The sequence below is a fragment of the Stegostoma tigrinum genome, chromosome 30 (genome assembly GCF_030684315.1).
Source record: "Stegostoma tigrinum isolate sSteTig4 chromosome 30, sSteTig4.hap1, whole genome shotgun sequence".
Lineage (NCBI taxonomy): Eukaryota > Metazoa > Chordata > Chondrichthyes > Orectolobiformes > Stegostomatidae > Stegostoma > Stegostoma tigrinum.
This window is the reverse complement of record NC_081383.1, coordinates 40,622,675-40,642,078: the sequence shown is the minus strand read 5'-3', so window position 1 is coordinate 40,642,078 and position 19,404 is coordinate 40,622,675. Positions and strand designations below refer to the sequence as shown.

The following is a 19,404-nucleotide window of genomic DNA, read 5'->3' as shown; positions in this document are numbered from 1 at the left end:
CACACATTGGAGCTGAGGGCTGTGCAGCATTGGGCTCTGCTGTTCCAAAGCTTATACGTGTTCATAGCAGCTTGAACAATGCCTGCTTGAAAAGTTGGTCCCCATTAATTGGTCTTACAGCATGAGTGAAGGAGAGAAACATGAACGGGAGATAAAAGTGAACTGGATGTGTATTTAACATTGGAGGCATAGAGCATACAGGATTCAGAACATTCACCACTCAGGCCCGCTCCTTGATTCAGTTATATCATGGATGTTCTGGATACAGAGTACATATTACATAGGTTAAAAAAGGGCTGCACACAGCAGTGTATCTAACAGAGAGCTGGCTTTGCATTGATTGGCCTTACTGATCTGTGGTTTTGGAATGGCCATATTTTAGGGACTGGGGCTGAGGATGTTTGCAGCCAGGTTCTGCTCTCGTCTCACCTGGGATTGCAGAATAGAATGGAGTTTTGCATGTCAGAAATTCCTTGTGAGTACCTCACTGAGGTTTTTAAGAATAGGTATCACCCTGTCTCACAGACAGGACAATGACAGCCCCCAGAACGTGATCTCAAACAGGACTGGAGAGTGCTCTCTGCCGTTTAACCTGATCTCAGACTGCCCTGGGGAGAATGGGATTAGGTGGGGGTGGGGGCTAGTCCCCAAACCCACTAATTAGCCAATGTCACTGGCCAACAACCAATTCCCAGGTAAGCCCAGAACGAGTAGGCCACCGTCCATGGATATGGGATAAGCCATTTCGGAGTGTGTTGAGGAGAAATTCCTTTGGCCAGAGAGTAGTGGGCCTGTGGAATTCTTTGCTAGAGAAAGTGGTTGAGGCCAAAACATTGGATGTTTTAGACAGGAGTTAGGTATAATTCTTATGGCTAAAGAAAGCAAAGCGAATGGGGAGAAAGCGGGAACAGAGGACTGAGTTGGTTGATCAGCTATGATTCTATTAAAAGACTCGAAGGGCTGAATGGCCTACTCCCTATTTTCTCTGTTCCAATGTCCACAGGCAGGAAAGGAGGAGGATCACCTCCCATGAGGATATGATGCATCCCTTCCAATGATGTCATCCTGCAACTACTCCATTGATTCTCTCATCCTCCTCCTTCAAAAGGTCTCTAATCCCTTGTCAATCAAGAACCCCAAAATTACCTCTAAATCTTGTTGCCCTGGATGGTGGTGGAAATGTGATGATTGCATTGCTTTGAGGCAGCCATTTTTAGCTGATCAACCATTTAACAGGAAGGGGATGTTTGACTTGGTGAGTCCCCTGGATTACAAATCAAGTGATATAACCATTTCACTGCTACAGCAGCAATGGCTGACTGACCAACACGTTCACATCACAATCTTCTGGGTCAGTCCTTGAACATAAAAACCGAAGTTACCGTTTCCACTGCCACAGAAGCCTTACCAATATGTATGCCCCAGTCAACATCCCAGAAAACCAGTCTTTTCAGTTATCAGACCCTTTCAGTGCCTCAAATGTATGTAAACATTATTCTGCGTAAGTTGGGCTTTTTATTTAAATTCCCATGATTCAGAGAATACCTGCTGTGTGTAAAGAGGCCATTCAGCCCATCAAGTCTGTCCCAACTTTCCAAACAGCAGCCCACCCAATCCCTGGAACCCCACATTTACAATGGGTTAATTCACTTAACCTACTCATCCCTGGACGCTATGAGCAACTTAACATGGCCAAACCCCGCTAACCTGCACATCTTTGGACTGAGGGAGGAAACTGGAGCACGTGATGGAAACCATGCAGACATGGGAAGAATGTGTAAACTCCACACGGATAGTTGAACAAGGATGGAATCGAACCTAGCTCCCTGAAGTTGTGAGGCAGCCATGCTAACCACTGAGCCACCGTGTCTTGTTTGTTAGGCATGTGCAAAGAACAGTACAGAACAGTTTTAGTAACTGTGTAAGTACATAAAGAGATTTTTTCTGAATAAAGTGTTTTTTCAATTAAAAGAAAATCCCAGGGAAAAGAAGCAGAGATGACCTGATCATTGTCACATTGTGTACGTGGGATCTTTCTGTGCTTAGATTAACTGCCAGCTATCCTACGTTACAGTGACGCAAAAGTGCTCCATCAGCTTGGCATGTCTGATGGTTGCAAAAACAAATACTTTTCTGAACAAACATAAAAAACCCCAAAAGAACGGCCGATTTTGGGAATGAGAAACAGAATGAGAAGTTGCTGGGAAAGCTCAGCATGTCTGGCAGCATCCGCGGAGATGGAAACAGAATTAATGTTTTGGATCCAGCGACCCTTCTTCTGATTCTTTTGTTTCTAAGTACTCTTCTAGCTGGGGTGGGAGTCTGTGCAATCTTCTATACTTAGGGGCTGAATTCCAGGCATACAGTGACACAGTGGTATTCACCATTCATGCAAAATCTACAACAGCAGTTCAGGCCATTTCCCTAAGTTATTTGTCGTCAGAGTGGCCTGTAACCCTATCTGGCTCCCTTCCAGCATCTCAGGATTGTGGATTGGGAAATCTCTTTCATCAGCTGTAATGCAACAGCTAAGGAAGATAAACAATCTTACCCTTTGGCATCCTCCCCTCACTGCCCTGTCCCTTCTCGTCCACCTTAGCAGTGCCCAGTTCACAGGCTATTACAGAGAAGAACTGACTCCCAATGAAAGATTGAAGTGGCTCACGAGTACAGATATAAAATGAGTTCTTGCGAGGCTAATGTTAAAAGGCCTCACCATGGCTGCGTCCGACAGTTTGCAAACAGCTCCCAAAATATCACTGAAATTGCTCTGAAATATCCCACAGTAATACTCAAGGATAGTGTACCTGCCATTAAAGGAGAAAATGTTTCTCCACAGCAACATCAAATTTTTCATAATTGAAGAAGGAAGATGGCAAATTAAAAATGACCATTTCTGAGAGACCATTATAGAGTCGTTAAATTAATTTCGGGACATTAATAGACGGTAAGAAATAGGCTATTTGGACTGTTGAGCCTGCTCTACCTTTCAAAACGATAATGTCTGATCTGATATTTGTCATGTCCACTTTCCTGCCCTTTCCTCCTCACCCTTCATTTCCCGACTGATCAAGAATCTATCTATCTCGATGTTAAATATACATAAGGGCTCTGCTGCTACAGCACTCTGTGGCAAGGAGTTCCAAGTCTTACAACCCTCTGGGAGAAGGGATTCCTCCTCATCTTAGTCCTAAGTAGGTGCCCCTTTAACACATTAATGCATTCAATACAACAGTTTGCAGCAATTTGAAAAACCCTGGATAATATTTAACAGGGCAGTAATAAGTGGGATATGGAATCCTTCCATCTTATCTCCAGCCTTTCCTTGGTTCCAAACATTAAAGACTCTAATATTCTCGAAGGAATTCCATTTGGAACATTAATCTGACTCCTATTTCAACAACAAATAGGAGCCATTTATCCAGAACTTCTAGCTAGAGTTGCCAACTGTTGTTGGCCATGTTCCTGGAGAATTTATCATGTGATCTCCAGTCTCCAACCACCCTGCTCAATTAAACTGCTTTTCAGCAATCTTTTTCAACAGTATTTCTTTTGCTTAGGAATGAAAATGAGGAAAATGCAAATAATGCTTGTCATGAATGACTCTCAGATTTACTTTTCTCCTGGGTCACTCTCAGTGGTGTTCCGGAGGGTTAACTTTCAACCTTACAAACTCCAGAACGGTCTGGCAGAGTTGCACGCTCCCCCGCCCCCAATCTTTGGAGATTGTAGAGTGAGCTGAGAGAGCCCTCTAACATGGAGGCTAGAATATGTTGATGACATCAAGAATGTTGTGCAGGATGTAGAGGATTTTTATCAAAAAAGGTGTGTTTTGAAAAGGGTCTTAAAAGTGCACTATAACATGGAGATGCAATGGGCTCCCAGAGTGAACAACTAGTGGAAAAACAGGGATACTTGGAAATGAATGTAGCAGTCATAATGCCATGTCCACTACGAAATAATCAAGTCAAATTGGACCAGATTGTCTCATTTGCTAGTTTTCCCTTCTGGGCTACAGGGAGAGTCTGACACCTAGCTAGCTGAAGGCTTTGAGGATGACAGATCTTCTGTGTACTTCACATATTTTTTATTTTTAAACTAGATTTACAGGTAGGACTTTTGTTTCCTTATCATCAACTCAGTTTTGTCTGCTGGGTCAATTTTGAAAAAAGCGATTCAATGTTAAAAATACATGCATGAACCTCACTTAGACTTGCCACAAGGAAAGAGTCCTGCTCTGTCCTTTCCTTTCCCAGCTATAACAAGATTTGATCAACATTCTTTAACATTTAGAAATCTCGGCATGTGATAGGATCTCTGTAAATCATTGGTTTTGTGTTATGTCTGAGTGTTCTCGAAGTATTTGAATTGTGTTACAACTCCAAGAGACTTGAGATGAGTCGATAGGTTGTTGATGGAACGTGGCTACATATTGAGTTAAAACATCTGATCAGATCAGCAGGAGGTCATCGCTCATGCAGGGCGATGCACTGTTGTTCAGTGACACCTTGCTTGTCATAGTTCCGAGGGTGTGTGCGCAATTTAGTCCAACTTGCATTTTTCTGTCTCTAAGGGAGGCTAAGTCATCACTGAGGAAATGGTGGCACAGTGGTAATGTCACTAGGTAAGTAATCCAGAACCTCATGCTAATGCCTGGGGATAACAGTTCAAATCCCACCATAGCAGATGGCAAAATCTGATTTAGTATTAGAAAGCAAGAGGAATGTCAACTGCTATCCTTTCCTGGGCTGACCTACATGTTCTTCCAGCAATGTGGTTGGCTCTTAACTGCTACCTAGCCAATAAATGTTGGCCCAGACAGCATGAGGCAGGGAGGGGGTGGGGAAAAAGATCTGCCAACCACACCCAGTGTGATTAACAATAATCCAGACTCATAGTAATATGGCTACCTTTGAAACAGACTAACTGGCCAGTTGTTTTAAGAGCAATTACATATGATTAGGTATGCTTTATCCTTCAGATGGTTTCCATCACTACATTGCCATGTAATGTCTTGGGAGAGGTCAAAACCCAGGACAGTGGGGGACAATGTCTGTTGTGATTAATGATGCAAGATTTTTAAAATTCGCTCTGATGTGGAAACATGTCCATCATTTTGTTGACAGAATTAAAGAATCTTATTCCGACTACATTTACCATCAAAAGTTCACGTCTACCATTTTAGTTTTATTTCTTATTTACCTGACCTATATATATATATATATATTTCTACAGTGTGGTGCAAAACTATTTCTTTATTTTCTATATTTTTTGTATTTACGATTTGTACCCAGGTACTTTGTACGTAGATAACAAAGTGTGGAGCTGGATGAGCACAGTAGGCCAAGCAGCATTTTAGGAGCACAAAAGCTGACGTTTTGGGCTTAGACCCTACATCAGAAAATGATGAAGGGTTTAGGCCCGAAAAGTCAGCCTTCCTGTTCCTAAGATGCTGCTTGGCCTACTGTGTTCATCCAGCTCTACACTTTGTTATTTCAGATTCTCCAGCATCTGCAGTTCCCATTATCTCTGATACTTTGTAACTAAGATGGTGCTGTGTGTTGGGGACAATGTACACTTTTCACTGAATTCCTGTTCGTTTGTAACTTAATACACGTGACAATAAACCTAATTCTAATTCTTATGTTTTCTCATCGAACTTTGCTCCAATTGACACTTGTCATTAAAGTGTTAGAAAGCCAAGAATTAGAATCATCTTTGTTGTAATGGACAAAGTGTGCCTGATGTAAGGTCTGGATCAACCTGGATACATTATGCCGCTGCCCACTGCCTGTGAGGGAACAGAAGACCATGTCTGAGATAACACATTCCACTTGGTACTGATTATAGGATAGCGGTAACTTGGTGTTTTTGATTTTATCTCTTGTACATTACAGCTGATGATCAGGTGGCCTGCCAGTTACCTCAGGATGGTCTCCTCCATCTGTTTAGTTTTGTCATTGTCCTCCTGGAGCTGTTTCTTCATTCCCTCATCCTCCTCTGCTGCCGATGATGGAGTTCCCTCCAGCAGCCATCGTTCCCGCAGAGCCTTGGACTGTGAGAGGAAATTAAATCGGAATCAGTACAGAACACGGTGCTCTCTGACCACCACCCCCCCCCCCCCCCCCCACATCTGCACTATTGGACACGCTGGGCTGAGCTTTCATTTTGAGTGCAGTTCCAATATATTTTTACATCCTTTCTAAATTTGAAAGCTCGCCTGCAGATTTTTAACCCACTCAATATTCAGAAAGTTCCTGATGGAACATTAGGAAACTTTTTATTACCTGTAATGAAATAAAACCTTTGCACCTGTGCAATTTTCTGTCTGCACAATTTCACCTTAAGTGGTCATTTCATTTTTTTAAAGTCATACTTTGGTCCCAATTTCTAATTTGTATTTGTCAAGGAAATTGCCTATGTAAACATATTATGGTGCAATTGCACTGTAGAGATAGTGTTAGTGTTATAGTACCTCTGTTGTTCACATCTTCTGTGCTTCCTAAATTGCCACGACTTTTATCATATAATGGTAAATCATAACATCAAATCAAAGTAACAGATGGAAACAAAGACACAGAGCATACCATTTAAAACAGGGATTGAATTACATCTTCACAACTTAATCCATTTATTCCACCACCCTCAAAACCTGCTTCACACACAATGGTCCCCAAGATACACAGTGTCACAAGAGATTGGTTTTCACCTCATTGTTGGTCAGAAGAGTCAGAATTCCAATAAAATTTTCTTCTGTAAGCTTTGGTGTTTGAAGAAAAGGTTACATTTTAGACATTACTAATTCTAATGCACTGCTGTCAAAATACTAGTCAGGGTTTCCTCCAACTGAAAAATTACAAAGACTTCCAGTTCAGAATAAGATCCACCAATCACCCATCTCCCTGTCCTCAAGGATCTCCATGAGTTTGTTGTGTTCCAAAGACCGACTATCATTTATTGTCCCCTTCAAAACTCCAACTCACCCTACTGAATTCTTCCAGCACCATGCATTGCCCTGTATCCTCCAAAGGCCTTGTATACACATCATTCCCTCTCCCTAATAACAGATACGACATTAAAAAAAGGAGTAGGCCATTTTGCCCCTTGAGCCTGCTCTGCCATTCAGTAGGATCATTGCTGGCCTGATTGTATTTGAATTCCGCATTCCCACCTACTTACCTCTGTCTTAAAGAAGTTTAATCTATTACCCTGCAGGCAGGTAGTTCCAAAGTCTCACAACTCTCTGAGGAAAAAAATATTCTCTTGTCTGCTGTAAAAGGGTCATCCCTAATTTTTTAAATAGTTGCTCTTAATTCTGGTCTCATCAACAGTCACATTCACCTTGTCAAGACCATTCAGGATCTTACATTCTTCAGTCAAGGCATCCTTATTTTAATAAAATCCAGTGCAAACTGGCCCAACCTATTCAATCTGTCTACTGATTTCGGGTACCAATCGAGGAAATCTCCTTTAAATCACCTCCAAACATATTTACATCTTAAGAGGCCAAAACCATACACAGTGTTCGAGATGTGGTCTCACCAATGCCCCGTATAAGTGTAGTGACTGGAGCCAAGTGGATCTTGTTGACTACAAGGTCACTGATTGGGGTTGTTAACTTGGACCAATCAGGAAAGCCCTGGCTGACTAACGTAACCAGGAGATGAGAATCCCCTGAGTTCAGGCAACTGACTACGAGCTGCCTGGCCACAGCCAGTGTACTGTGCACGAGTAAACAAAGGGTGGCTTGGTGACAGGATACCGGCCTCTGTGCATTTTTGTCAACAACTGAAGAAAATCATCCTTATTTTATAGAGATAGTAGGAACTGCAGATGCTGGAGAATCTGAGTAACAAGTTGTAGAGCTGGATGAACACAGCAGGCCAAGCAGCATCAGAGGAGCAGGAAAGTTGATGTTTCGGGCCTCGACCCTGCTTCAGAAAAGAAGGGTCTAGGCCCAAAACGTCAGCCTTTTTGCTCCTCTGATGCTGCTTAGCCTGCTGTGGTCATCTCCTTACTTTATATTCAGTTCCTCTATAAAGATAGCATTTCTTTAGCTTTTTTTAAATACTTGCTGTACCTCCATACCAATAGCTTCATGTACCCAAACACGAAGATCTCTGTGTTCCATGCAGTTTCAGTTTAAGTAAAGCTTTGTTTTGATATTCTTCTTGCCAAAGTGAACAACTTGGCATTTCTCTATGGTATACACTGTCTGGTAGTCTTTTCTCTCCACACACTCAATCTATATCTGCCTGCAACCTCCTTCTGCCCTCTTCACACTTTCATACTCATCCCTTTGTGACCTGCAAATTTAGCCCCATGCCTTTGCTTCTCTTGTACAATAAATTCAAACAAGTTGAGGCTCTTGCATACCCCCCTGCATAATCAGACATTGTCTCATTTACATGTACTCTCTGTTTTCTGCCAACCAGCCAATCTTCTATCGATGCTAATATGTTACCTGCTACACCGTGAGCTCCCAATTTGCATAACAACATTTTAAGTGATACTTTATCAAATGCCTTTTCAAAAACCAAGTACAGGGTCCCATTTATTTACAGCGTATGTTACTCCAGAATACTAAAACATTGATTTCCCTTTCACATAACCATGCTAACTCTACCTGATGATCTTGGGTCTTCTAAGTGCCCTCAAAATGATTGAGTGGAAGATATCCCACAAGACCCCTGAGAATCTAGCTAGTTTACTTTTTTCTCTATCTATCCCTTCTTGAACAAACGAAGTAATCTTGCTAATTTCCTCGCTCATGGAACCTTTCCAGAAATTACAGACTTTTGGAAAGTCAATAGTTTATCCATTTTGGTGTTTCTTTATTCAATGCCTGCCAATGAAGGGCCAATGCATGTATCTATAAGTAGCACTGGTGAGGTCCTTTAGAAGAGGGGTTCTTGTGGTATAGTGGTAATGTGCCCTATCTGTGGTCCAGAAGACAGGGATTCAAGTCCTATCAACCTCAGAAATGCGTTATAATGTGCAAGTTAGTTAAAAGAAGGCATTTGGTTCCTTTGGATGAGGCGCTGTTCTGGCACAGTAAGTGTTCCCATGTCTGGGCCAGGAGACTGGCGTTTAAGTCCAACCTGCTCCAGAGGTGTATAGTAACAGCTCTGAATAGGCTGATTAGAAAATCAAAAAGAAGTTTCCTTTAGACATGGGAATCTCTGCTCTATCAATAGGTGTTCACAGTTATTAAAAGTCAGGCAGTAAATTATTGGGCTCAGTTTAGATCCTATCTATCACACCAAGGTCACTAAACAATTTTCAATGAAGAGCTGGTACTGCTGAACTACCATCTTGGAACACTATCATTGGTTCTAGATACTTTGTAGAGGATTTCCAACAGGACATCAAGCATTTCTAATGCTAACTGATACTTCTGAAATGAAATCTGAGCAACGCAGATATTCATCTAAAGTTTCTCCATTGCCAGTCTCAAACTACTTACCATATGACACAAACAGGTAGAAGTAACAGGATGAAGGGGTTCATTGCCTGTGCTGACAGCATGACACACCTTTGTCAAGAACAGACACACTAGTTATCTGTACTACCATTGAGCTATAGTATTATCCATAAATGTAGACAATGAAATATTATAGTGATGCACCGATATGTTATAGACCAACAGAAGTTCAATAATGACACCATTTCATAATGTTATTATATACAGATATCTCCCTAGAGTAACTCCATGATATGATGTTTTATACAGACAGCAACCCTTGTATAGTTACATCACAACATCAGGTTATTAAATACAGATGTGGACTTCCTATAGTAACTAAATGGTGTAATATTGTTATATACAGAAACTGATGCCCTTTAGGAACAGAATGACATAGTGCTATTGCATATAATTAGCAACTCCCTGTAGTAACATGATAGATTACTGTACACAGATAGTCCCTCCCTGCAGTAACATGATGCTACAATGTTATCTGTAATGATATAGCATGGTCAGTTATACACACACAACTGCCTACGGTAAATAACGTAAAGATAACAAGATCAAGGGACTTAGAAAATGAGAGCTGATGGACTTTGCCAGGCCTGTTATATGCAAAGGCTATATCTGATTTTGAGTGTTTTATCCATAGCCACAGAAATGCTGAAGGGTGGCAGGGCAAGTTGATATAGATGGCCAAAATTTCTACGTGCATTACTCGGAAATATAGACAGAGAAATGTCTTGTGGGTGAGCTGATAGCAATTTTATCTCTGGGTCAAGAAGGTTTTAGGTTCATGTCCAACTTCACTATTATCAGGACAAAGGCTGACACTGATGCATTTTGCTCTGTCAGAGGCACAGTCCTTTGGATCAGGCATTAAAACAAGGATCAATTTGTCCTCCGGAGTGGATATATAAATAAAATAATTTTGAATAAGAGCCGGGGAGATCCCTTAAGTGATCTGGCTAATATTTATTTCCTAAAGTAACGTCATGATACAACAGTGTTAAATGAACACACATATAATAATTCCCTCTGATGAAGCCATGTTGAAATTTTATATTAAATTGGGTCTGTCGGACCCTGTTGGAACATCATGCTACAATGCTATTGTGTACTAACATAGTGTTATAATAGTCTCATATGTTCAGCCACTCCTTACTGTAACACCAATGCACAATGTTCTCATACATGCGCATTCCATGTAGCACAATGTTATCCCCCATACTGGCCCAAAGACTCACTTGTTAACATCATCATACAGTGGCCTGGATCTTGTGGTAGAAATAATTGTGAGATTACCAGTATTCACAATTAAGATGGAGTAAATTGGACAGTGACTTCTGGAATGTGCATGTACAGAATTAATGCGAGAATCTGAAAGTGGATGTTTGATTTCTCCACTTTGTCTTAAGGCATTCTCTACACTGGAACCTCACTGAGAGACTTGGCATTCAAATTTATGAAAGGCAAGAAATTCCTACTCTTAATCATCGGTTACTTCCTAAACACATTGGTGTAGTCAGGTGTAAATATTTTTAAAACCATTTTAAATTATATTAATAACAGTCAAACAATCCTTACAGGGTGGAAATAGGCCCTTTGGCCCAACAAGTCCACATTGCCCCTCACAGCATCCCACCCAGGTCCATTCCCCTATAACCCACATAATCTACACACCCCTGAACACTCGGGGCAATTTAGCATGGCCAATCCACCTAGCCTGCACATCGTTGGACTGTGGGAGGAAACCTGAGCACCTGGAGGAAACCCACGCAGACACAGGGAGAATGTGCAAACTCCACACAGTCACCTGAGGGTGGATTTAAACCTGGGTCCCTGGTGCTAGGAACCACTGTTTGATTAAACCCCTCTGGTACTTATTTTTGCGATTACTTCAGAGATTAATCATTGATGGATATACCTTTTCTGAAGAAGTTAAAGAATTAAAGGTTGGATTTTCACAGCACTGGGAAGTCTAAGTAGGGTTTTAAAAAGTGGGGTGTTTGGAGCTTAGATATGGGTATCTTGACCCCATTTCAGATATATCTAGTTTTGGCCAATAAGGGAAAGTTGATAAACTGACCCAGTTTTGGCCTTAAACCCACAGTGTTAGGATCATGAATTGATGGAGTAAGTGTAAATGAACGAAAGAATAATTTCTTGTCACATATATCTTGGCAGATACAGTGTTCTGTTGCTACAATATGGCACCATTTTGAGGTATAAAAATGTGAAAAGAAACTATTTAAATAGAGTTCATCTTCATTGGCCAGGGTCCCAAATATGCCTCTAGGATGTTTGCAAGGTCCATGCAACGGGCCTACTGCTGCCAGGAGTCCGTGCTCTTTCATCACTGTGGCCAATGCCTCGCCGCCAATTCCAGGAGTCCATGCATTGGCCTACAATGCCAGGAGTTCCTGCTCTGCTCATCACTTGCCGTTCCAGCCTCACCACGATGTCAAGAAGATGAAACAAAGGAGAAAAAGAGAAAGAAAGATGAAAAGGAGAGAGAAAACAAAGGGTGAGGCCAGCATTGAGCAGATGGACATACCATGCTAGAGCCGCATTCTTGATTAGCTAGGCCCACTTTCTCCTCCATGCTGCAGGCCCTGCTGTTCCTGCTGCTGCATGCTCCACGCTGCCGAGCCCTCTTCTGCTACACCAAACACACTAAAAAGGCCTTAAAAGAGAAAAAGAAAAGAAAACAAAAGAAAAAAAAAGAAGCAATGAAGCAGACGGAAGCAGATGAGCCCTGGAACAGGAGCTCGATTACAGTGCTGCTACTCCTCTGTCATTGCATGACCACATGGTCTTGAAGGATGAATACGTTCCATGCAACTGCCAAGATCTGGAATTTTTAAAATATGCCGCGTTCTTTAAATTTAAGAAGAAAGAATCTCTGCTGGATTGCTTTGATTGGCAGGTGTAGGTCAGAGAAAAATACACTAGCATCTGGTTGTTAAGTTTCAAATGTATTTGTTGTTTGCATTTCCCCAAGACTATCATCATATCATTACAAATGCTTGGCTATGTTTCAAAAGATACGATTATCTCAGCGAAGGATCTAAGTTCACAGCTTGATGTGGCTTCAAGAAGCTATTAAAAGATTAGCTGTCTTTGATGTGGGGTCTGAAAGAAATTTGTTTTTGTAGGAAATTAACCTCTTAAGGACATTGGAAGGCTTTGAATAGATTTTGTGATTTTCATTATCAAGTACGCACAAAGGAAAGCAATATTAGATTGTTAGAAATTTATTTTCCATCTCCAAATTACTCCGGGGTGTGGAGAAGGGGTAAGGGGGGGGGAATCTGTACATGGTGGCTACTGGGTAAGTAGCTGTGGCAAAACCATGGAGTGTATGACGGACCATAGGAGATGAGGGATTTTTGAGGAGTGATGAGGGTCTAACAGTTACTAAAACAACTGAGAAGGTCAAATCACATGATACCAGGTTATAGTCCAACAGGGTTATTTGAAAACACAAGCTTTTGGAGTCTTTAGGACTTGTCCATCCCAGTCTAGCACTGGCACCTCCATAACATAACTGAGTAGAAATACCTCAGAACTAGCCTTTGGACCAGGCTGTCTCAGAAGGGCGGCCAAAATCTGGCCTTCTAGAGAATTATTACAGTAGAAGAGGGAAATATTCAGCCCAATAAGATGTCTTTGAGCCGATCCAAAAGGGTACTCTATGTTTCCAAATAAAACCTGCTAGGGTCTTAAGTCATGTCTTGGATATGAATGTTGGATCTGACTGAGTGTAGCTGCATTTTAATACATGCCTCCATGAAGATTCGCAGGTAATAACCCTCTTCCATTCCTGGTAAAACTGTCAGGGGCTGGGATCTCTGGACCTTGCTATTGGACACTGTCCCTGGGGCTACAAAATTTCAGGCCTTTATCTGCCCCAGGAAGCATTCTTCAATCTTATTATTAATTAACATTATTACCTAATGTACAAATACAGGAAATCCCCCTCAGGTCATCACTGAACAGTGTTATCATGTACAGACACAGTGACTAATAGTAATGACAGTATCCACATGTTTTAACATAATTCCCTACAATAATGATCATAGTCCAGTGTAGTAATTTAACGTTTACAGGTGTTTCAAGTATCTTGTTGGTAGATACGTGCTTTTCTAATGGTTAATGTGAATCTTGCCTCATGTGTTGCACATTTGGTGTATCCACAGAGAAGGTCAAAGTGTTTGGAGGGGGATGTTGAGGGGAGAGTCATAATACACTTAGGAAAGGATAGGAAGGATTGAGTTGATTTCTGTCACATTTCAGAAGTTAAGGAAGAAGTAAACGAGCTGGACTTCTATAGTGATTGTAATGAGGTTGGCCAATTGAATCTCATTGAGTATGAGATCCCTGATTGGGCTATTAACCTGGGACAATCAGAGAGAGACCTGGCTGACAGCCATAAACAGGAGTCCCAGGGATTCTCCTCACTCTAGGGATTGAGCTGGCTGGTCAGAATCCCTTAACGGTGCACATGTAAATAAAGGGTGATGAGGTGACTGGATACCTGCCTTTGTGCAGTTATTTCAACCTTAATCCTTGGCTCAGACCTATTCCTGCACAGTAATGAGTGAAGGGATCAGAAGTTAAAACAGCACAACGTGTGGCTGGAGAAATAGGAAGAAGCCTTTCAAGGGTCAGATAAACTATTTCTACTGCCTGTTCCAGGCAGGTACATTGAATCTTGACAGAGCTGGGAATGAATTCCTTGGAGAGTTGGGGGATTGGAGGAGGGTAGGTTAACCAGTACTGTGTTCAGAGAGGGATGGGCATCAGCCTGAGATACTAGACAGGAGAATCTAGGCCCTAAGCTCTGGGCTTCCTTCACTATACCACTGAGCCTCTCCGTCTCACATTCCTCCTTTCAGACACTTAAAGCTAAACTCTTTGAACAAGCCTTTAGGTTTAGTATCTCCTTTGTGGCTCAGTTTTATGCTTCATTGTATGTTAATCACCATTAAAGATTTCTTTACATCAAAGTCACGACACAGATATGAAGTTAGGAGTCATGCTGAGATATAAAAAATATTCAACAATAGGAGGGATTAGATAAGACCAATGGGAAGTGGAGTATGACGCAGTTGGGGTTCAAGTATGTAAATATGTGGAGTGTGCATTATAATGTTGTGAATTTAAGACACAAATTACCATAGACTCACACTGTCATAGACATGTACAGCATGGAAACAGACCTTTTGGTCCAACTTGTCCATGCTGACAAGACTCCCTAAATTAATCTAGTTCCATTTGCCAACGTTTGGCCCATGTCACTCTAAACTCTTCATACTGAAGTACCTTTCTTTTGATCTCTTTTTTCCCCAAAGTTCCAAAACAATGCAACAACTCATAAACCAGTAATTTCTGCTCCACAAGTTCGAGACAATCAGCTCAAAAATCCTCAAAAAAGAGCAGCTCTTTGAGCCACATTTCTCCTGTACTCCATCTTGGATTATCCAGAATCCTCATTCTCACTGAAGGGAGAAGAGCTTACAGGAAAGTGGTAAGGAACAAATTTTGGAAGTGTTTTCCTGGCTATATAAAAATTCATGTGAAGATAAAAATTCCAATAGAACAACAATATTGTGGTGATAACAAAGGCCTCATTCTGAGAACAGGAGAATTGGGAAGTTAATGTTTCTGGCCATAAATTAATCTGGCATGACGAGCAAACAACAAACGGTGGTGTGGCGACAGTATTCATCCAAGAAATTACAGCATTGGGCAGGAATTATGTTGCTGAGGGGTAAAAAACAGAATCTATTTGGTTAGAATTAAAGAACAATAGAGAATTATTACAATATTGGACTACTTTATAGTCACCTCCATCTCACTCAATCACCTTAACGTCCCTAAATCGCCTGAGCATTTCTCTGACATCGAGCCGATGGTCGCTGTAATAAGTATTTGGGAGAGAAAGCCAATGCCTCCCATCTCAGTCACACACTCTGTTTCCAAACCATTATGTCCATCCTGTTCTCTGCCAATTATCTGAGAGGAAACCACTCACTGCTCATGACCTTGGTGTCAAACCTGACTCTGGGATGAGTTCTGACCACACACGCCAGCATCGATAAAAACTATCAATTCTCACCTCTGTAACATCGTTCAAATCCAGTCCTGCCTCAGCTCAATTGCAGCTGCATCCCTCATTCAGGCCGTTGCTGACTCTCATTTCAATGTGTTCCTCCCTTCCATAAACTATAACTCATTCAAAACTCTGCTTCCTGTTTCCTAACTTCTACCAACACCTGGGGTTCGGGGCATGCTGGTTCCCTGCAAACACTGTGGAGAGTTGATGCTGATAGACAAATGCTGGTTAAGAGGTCACCTGGGGACAGAGAAACTCACAGAGAGACTGTTGAGATGATTGTTCTGGTTATGTCTTTCCTATCCAGGAGCTCTGTAGACTTGGCCTCACTTTCACCCTCTCATGATGCCCTCTAAAAAGACCAACATGGGCCTACTAAAAGGACAGATGGAGTTTTATTTGTAATAAGTGTTAACAGGCGGCACGGTGGCTCAGTGGTTAGCACTGCTGCCTCACAGCGCCAGGGATCCACTTTCAATTCCACCCTGTCTGAGTGGAATTTGCATGTTCTCCCCGTGTCTGTGTGGGCTTCCTCTGGGTGCTCTGGTTTCTTCCTTCAGGCCAGGTGTATCGGCCATGCTAAACTGCCTGTAGTGTTCAGGGATGTGTAGATTCAGTGGGTTATAGGGGGATGGGTCTGGATGGGATGCTCTGAGGGCTGGTATGGACTTGTGGGGCTGAACGGCCTCTTTCCGCACTGCAGGGATTCTATGAAATGTGAGGTGTTGCATTTTGGTAAAACTAACAAGGGCAGGGCTTATCCAATTGAAAGTAGGGCCTGGTATAACAGAAAGACCTAGAGGTTCAGTACATAATTCTTTGAAGTTTGCATCACATATAGGATGGTTAAGATGGCGCTGAGCACGCTTGCCTTCATTGCTCAGACCTTTGAGTACAGGAGTTGGAACGTTATGTTGAGGTTGTACAGGACTTTGATGAGGGCTTTTCCGGAATACTGTTCTGGTCGCCCTGTTATTGGAAAGATATTATTAAACTGGAGAGCTCTTTGAAAAGATTTATCAGGATATTGCCGGGAATGGAAGGTTTGAGAGGGGAGAGGTCGCATATTCTAGGATTGTTTTCCCTGGAGCGTAGGAGGTGGAGAGGTGACCTTATTGAGGTTTACAGATCAGGAAGGGTATAAATAAGGTGAATGTCAGGTGTGTTTTCCCTATGATGGGGAATTTCAAGATCATGTGCCATATTTTTAAGCTGAGAGGAGAAAGATGTAAAAAAGACATGAGGAGCAATTGTTTTCTACGGAGAGTGGCTCATGTGTGGAATGAGTGTCCAGAGGAAGTGGTGGATATGGATACAGCTACAACATTTAAAAGACATTTAGATAAATTCATGAATAAGAAATGCTTGTCGGGATATGGGCCAAGTGCAGGCAGGTGGAACTACTTTGGTTTGGGATTGTGTTCGGGATGGACTGGTTGGACTGAAGAGTCTGTTTCCACATTGTTTGACTCTATGACTATACTAGAGATGTTATCATGAGGATGTTGTACATTTTGGTATTCAATAGCTGTGCCACGTGATAACATGAGAGGACTCCACCAAAGGTGACAACCTCTTAAACCTTAGTGGATGAATTAGTGAAAAAGGTCTCCAAGATAGGGACCTCAAAGGAAATCTTAACAAATTCATTCTGCTCCAGGTTAAAAGCATCATAGAATCCACATAGTGTGGAATGAGGCCAGGTGGCTCATTAAGTCCATGCTGACCCCCTGAAGGGCATCCCACCTAGACCCAGCCACTATCCCTGTATTTTCCATGGCCAATCCACCTAACCTGCACATCTTTGGACTGTGGGAGGAAACTGGATCACCCGGAGGAAACTCACACAGACACAGGGAGAATGTGCAAACTCCATGTGGACAGTCACCTGAGGCTGGAATTGAACCTATGTCCCTCCTGCTGTGAGGCTGCAGTGCTAACCACTGAACCACCGTACAGCCCAAAGGTATAAGTACCTTCAGGTTATCTCCTCAAACCAATGGCCTTGTGGAGACTTTCAACAAGACCCATGAAAAGGCTGAAAACAAGAGGGCAAATCATAGATAAAACTGGGATCCCCTCCAGCTATGTCACAGGTTTACTGTTAAGATGGTGGCTCAGTTTTACAGAGAGAGAGAGAGAGAGATAAACAGAGGAGAAGGGAGAGACAATAACTGACGTTATAAATTTCCAAAGTCCAGTGGAAAATGGAGAGAGCATAGAGACTCAGGGTGACTGAAGAATCACATGACAATGGAGTAGCCTTATTGATTTATGTTCAAAACTTGAATGAAATAAACGGTTCTTTCAAGACTTCCAGAAGTATCCAAATTCAATGCTGATCTTCTCAGGGGGTCAAGGAATTAGGGAAAGCCAATTATTGCAACAATTGGACACAAACAAAGGCTACTGGCAGGTATGTACACCAGAGTGTCCAAGAGTGAACATGTTACTGGGAATTGGCATGGGACTTCGCAGGGAGCATTACAATGTTTGGATTGATTGTGACCTCACTCATCTTCCAAAGATTCATGGACCCAGTGAAGACAACACAGAGAATCATAGAACCCCTACAGTATGGGAGCAGGCCATTCAGCCCACTGAGAAGGACATGAAAAAGTTGTACCACTGTGGAAACACTCACTCTTTCTCTCTCCACAGATGCTGCCAGATCTGCCGAGTTTCTCCATCACTTTGTGTTTTCATTTCGGATATGCAGCATCTGTAGTATTTTGCTTTTATTGATGTAGAGACCTCATATCCAGTACACTGTGGTCCACTCAGATGATGTTACTTATAATACAGGCTGGAGGCTCATTTACTGCAGGGAGGGGCTGCATCTGTCAGATTTGGCGCCATGACAGACTCAAAGCTATTACATTAGATTGTTGCTGGAGATGAGTTGGTGAGTCCTCAAAACAAAGTCAGAGTTAATAAATCTAAGCCTCACCCAGGGAGTAAGTCAGGCCCTTTCAGATTATTCTCAAAAAATTACTGACGGCTTATTTCAGATTTTAAGTCATCCCTCCCCTTATTTATCCAGTTGTGTTATGTCCCACAGTTAGCAGATCTTTGAGAGATATGCTTTTGATATTATAGAATCCCTAGAGTGTGGGAGCACACCATTCAGCCCATAGTGCCCCCTCTGAGCAGCATCCTACCCAGGCCCATCCCAGCCCCATGACCCTGCATTTCCCATGGCCAAGCGACCTAGCCTGCACCTCTTTGGGTGATGGGAAGAAACCAGAGCACCCAGAGGGAATTGCACATAGACACGGGAGAACATGCAAACTGCATACAGACGGTCACCCAAGGCTGGGAATGAACTCACGTTCCTGGCACTGTGAGGCAGCAGAGCTAACCACTGAGCCACAGTGCCACCCTCTTGTCAGCACCCTTATGTGATAGCTTGTGACCTGAGGGGATAAAGCAAAGCTTTCCATTGTGGAGATCAGGACACTGAGTGCTGACATTGAGCTGAAAGGTTGGGCTTGTGAATTCTAAGGTTATGATAGCTGAGCCATTACCCAACCCTACCTTCCTTCCTCTCCCACTGCTCCCTGAGAGGTTAGTGTTTGAGCTTCAAGATGAAAGGATAGTGGATAACATTTGGGAAGCACTGGTGTAAAGGTCTCATATTCCATCTTAACAGTGGCCACTGGAAGCATAGCATGCTGATAGAAGCATTCTGCTCTTTGTAACTGAATACTTAATGTCAGGCCCCGGACATGCATGTGCCTGCGAATATAATATTTGTATACACCAATGGGCTGTAATGAGCATTTATTAGATCTTTCAATATCATGTTACCTAAGTC

The 19,404-nt window shown here is 42.3% G+C and overlaps 1 protein-coding gene across 5 annotated transcripts in view; it reads right to left on the bottom strand.

The window, feature by feature from the left end:
* The window catches only part of palm1a (paralemmin 1a), a 237,668-nt gene that overhangs the window by 48,715 nt on the left and 169,549 nt on the right, over positions 1 to 19,404 (bottom strand). For all 5 annotated transcript variants that reach the window (XM_048559926.2, XM_048559924.2, XM_048559927.2 and 2 more), the window contains exon 4: positions 5,925 to 6,055. In XM_048559926.2, coding sequence (XP_048415883.1) covers positions 5,925 to 6,055 — 131 coding nt within the window. The remainder of the gene's footprint in view (positions 1 to 5,924; positions 6,056 to 19,404) is intronic.